Source organism: Apaloderma vittatum, unplaced genomic scaffold (genome assembly GCF_000703405.1).
Source record: "Apaloderma vittatum isolate BGI_N311 unplaced genomic scaffold, ASM70340v1 scaffold13058, whole genome shotgun sequence".
NCBI classification, from domain to species: domain Eukaryota; kingdom Metazoa; phylum Chordata; class Aves; order Trogoniformes; family Trogonidae; genus Apaloderma; species Apaloderma vittatum.
The window spans coordinates 42,193-45,650 of NW_009730294.1; the positions used below are offsets into that span (position 1 = coordinate 42,193).

The following is a 3,458-nucleotide window of genomic DNA, read 5'->3' on the forward strand; positions in this document are numbered from 1 at the left end:
CCACCCACACAGCCAACAAGTTTCTCCTCACGTTGAGTTGGAACCTCCTGAGCTCCAGCTTGCACCCATTGCCCCTTGTCCTGTCACTGGACATCCCTGAGCAGAGCCTGGCTCTGTCCTCCTGACACCCCCCGTTTCCATATTTATAACCAGGAGTGAGGTCACCCCTCAGGCTCCTCTTCTCCAGCTGCAGAGCCCCAGCTCCTTCAGCCTTTCCTCCCCAGGGAGATGTTCTACTCCGTCCGTCATCTTTGTGGACTCTTGTGTAGGTTCCCTTCAGGTATTGGAAGGCAGCTATTAGGTCCCTCCGAAGTCTTCTCTTCCCCAGGCTGAACAAGCCCAGCTCCCTCAGCCTGTCCTCGCAGCAGACCTGCTCCAGCCCCTGGGTCAGCTTTGTGGCCTCCTCTGGACTCGTTCCAACAGATCCAAGTCCCTCTTATGGTGGGGGCACCAGAACTGGACGCAGGATTTGAGGTGGGGTCTCACAAGAGCAGAGTAAAGGGGGAGAATCCCCTCTCTTGACCTGCTGGCTGTGCTTCTCTTGATCCATCCCAGGATGGGGTGGGGCTGCATGAGCGCCCTGCCGGCTCTTGTTGAGAACCAATGTCATAATTTGTAATAGTAGAATATGAGTGCCAGACAGTGATTTGTTCTGTTCGAGGTTCAAATGCTCGTGTTAGTTCCTTGATTTTGTAGTTTCTCCTCTATTTTCTAGAAATGTTTTTCAAATAAGAGACTTTCTTTCAAATTATTTTTGGAATAAGTATTATTTTGGGTAATTATTTCAAACGGAGTCACTCATTCTTACCTTTCTTATCCTTTTGGAAATACTTACCAACTTGGATATTTAGATGGCATTGAAATAATCTCCAAATTGTGTTCCTTTTTATAATGCCTGACTTCAGACAATCTGACAAATTGTTTGCCATAGGAAACGGACTCAGGGTCTTCCACTCATGGCAAGGTGGCTTACACGTAGATGCCAATTCCCAAATGCCTTTGACAGTGATAGGCATTATGGATGAAAATCATTTTCTTACATGAGACTTAATGCACGTTTCTACCTCTCATTCCAGCAATCAATTCATGTTTGAAGCCAAGTGCTGTGGAAACAAATAATTTACCATATGCAGTATCTCGGCGTCACCTGATTGTGCTTTTCAGCCCTGCGTATTTTTTCACCTGTAATTACCTGTCTTTCCAGCCTGCTAAGAAAATACTCCTTCAGCTTGACACCTTTAAATTGCACTTTTGTTCAGTAGTTTGCAGTGTGTTGGTACTTCATAATGGGTGTTTATTGTTAATATTAGACATAGCAAAATAACTAATTATGGTTATGCCACTGTGCTGGAAAACAAAAAATGCTACAATCCAAGTCTATTCTGAATTTCTGTTGCTGAAAGCGCTCTTGTAAGTTCCAAGCAAGAAGGAGACGCTTCCCTGCTCTTGGTGGAGCCAAAGAAGTGTGGTCCCAGTGTTCAGCAGTAGCTAACGGGATGAAAATGCTCCTTAGCAACAGAAGTTCGTGAAATAAAAGATTTTCATGGGGCTTAAATTAGGGTAATAGTATCTGTCGAGTTTAAAAACGTGGAAATAAATTCTCTGTTGTAGGCAGGGCAAATATAAAAGCTCAAAAATACCTTCTAGGTCGAGATGGAGAAAATAGTTCCTCTGGTGACTGCTTTTTCGCCCCTCCTGTGAGTCCTGTTGTGGTCTGATCCCTCCTGGTCTTGCACACACTGCTTGCCTGGCACGTGTCAGCCACAGAGCACATGTAGAACACTCACAGGAGAATAAGGCTACACAAGACACAGCTAAAAATCTGGAACTTGTGTAAAACAACGAGAGTAATATCTTTTTTCGCTGATGTTTCGTACAGGTTTGTAATTGGACGAGAGAAACCGGGACAAGTGAGCGAGGTTGCGCAGCTGATCAGCCAAACCCTGGAACAAGAACGACGCCAGAGAGAGCTGCTGGAGCAGCATTATGCGCAGTACGATGCAGATGATGATGAGGTAACAGACTGTCTAGCATTTCACTGTTCGGTGATGTTAACGACTTGGTTTCTATCCCTGATTCTTTCTTTTCAGTTGTCACGTAGAGGTCAGGTTCTGGGCATCTCCATTACCTCTGCTGTGATGGAAGCTGTGATCTAATGCACATTAGACACAGTTCAAAGACATTTTTGGTCACCACAAGCACTTCTGCTCCATTTACTGTCACTTTACTCTCACTTTAAACGAGATTTGAAGGGGGTAAGGGATAAAACCAGGCTCACTAAAGATAAGCCTGAGGGCAGCAAGCCCGGGGTTGATGGACAGTGTGCTAGCAAGGTTCTTTGGTTGAACATCTCAGAGGAGGTAGGAGGTGGAGATCCATGCAGCAGCGAAGGCACAAGGGTTATGATACGTTAGAAGCCATGGAAGAAGCTGAGAATGGGCACTTAGGAATTAAGGCTTTTCCCCCACCAGAAGGGATCAATAACCCAACTGAAGTGCACGCAGCATGGGCAACGAACGGGAGGAGCTGCAAGCCATTGTACAGCAGGAGAACTGTGACATCGTTGCCATCATGGAAAGACGGTGACACTTTGATCACAACCCCGTGCAATGCTAAAGGCGTGGTGAAGCGTGGCTGGAAAGCTGCCTGGTAGAAGAGGACCTGGAAGTGGTGTTGGTCAGCAGCCGGGTGAACATGAGCCAGCAGTGTGCCCCGGTGGCCAAGAAGGCCAACGGCATCCTGGCCTGGGTCAGGAGTAGTGTGGCCAGCAGGAGCAGGGGAGGGGTGGTGCTCCGGTCCTGGGCATTGCGGAGGCTGCACCTTGAATCCTGTGTTCATTTTTGAGCCCCTCACTTTAAGAAAGACATGGAGGTGCTGGAGCAGGTCCAGAGAAGGGCAATGAAGCTGGTGAAGGGTCTGGAGAACGAGTCTCATGAGGAGTGACTGAGGGTTCTGGGACTGTTTAGCCTGGAGAGGAGGAGGCTGAGGGGAGACCTCTTCACTCTCTACCTGAAAGGAGGATGCAGTCAGGTGGGGTCAGTCTGCGCTTCCCTGTAACAAGTGATAGGGCAAGAGGAAACAGCCTCAGGTTACACCAGGTGAGGTTTAGCTTGGATATTGGGACAAATTTCTTCACCAAAAGGGTTATCAAGCATTGGAAGAGGCTGCCTGAGCCACCACCCCTGCAGGTATTTAAAAGTTGTGCAGATGTCGTGCTTAGGGACATGCTTTAGTGGTGGGCTTGGCAGTGCTAGGTTCATGGTTTACCTGATGAACTCAGAGGTCTTTTCCAACCTAATCCATTCTATGATTCTAAATACAAGAATTGCCTGCTTTAAGCTCTCTTTGCTCTGTGAGGGCAGATGTGTCTGGGTTTGTGTTTCTGTATGCCAGGCAGAACTGCCAGAGCCTGACGTTCAGGAATATTTGGATTGCCCAGTGTGAGGAGTTTCCTGCTG

The 3,458-nt window shown here is 47.6% G+C and overlaps 1 protein-coding gene across 1 annotated transcript in view; it reads left to right on the forward strand.

Moving 5' to 3' along the window:
• The window catches only part of PPP1R9A (protein phosphatase 1, regulatory subunit 9A), a 58,585-nt gene that overhangs the window by 20,194 nt on the left and 34,933 nt on the right, over positions 1-3,458 (forward strand). Inside the window, exon 5 of the mRNA XM_009874758.1 lies at positions 1,880-2,015. Within this exon, the coding sequence (XP_009873060.1) occupies positions 1,880-2,015 (136 nt within the window). The remainder of the gene's footprint in view (positions 1-1,879; positions 2,016-3,458) is intronic.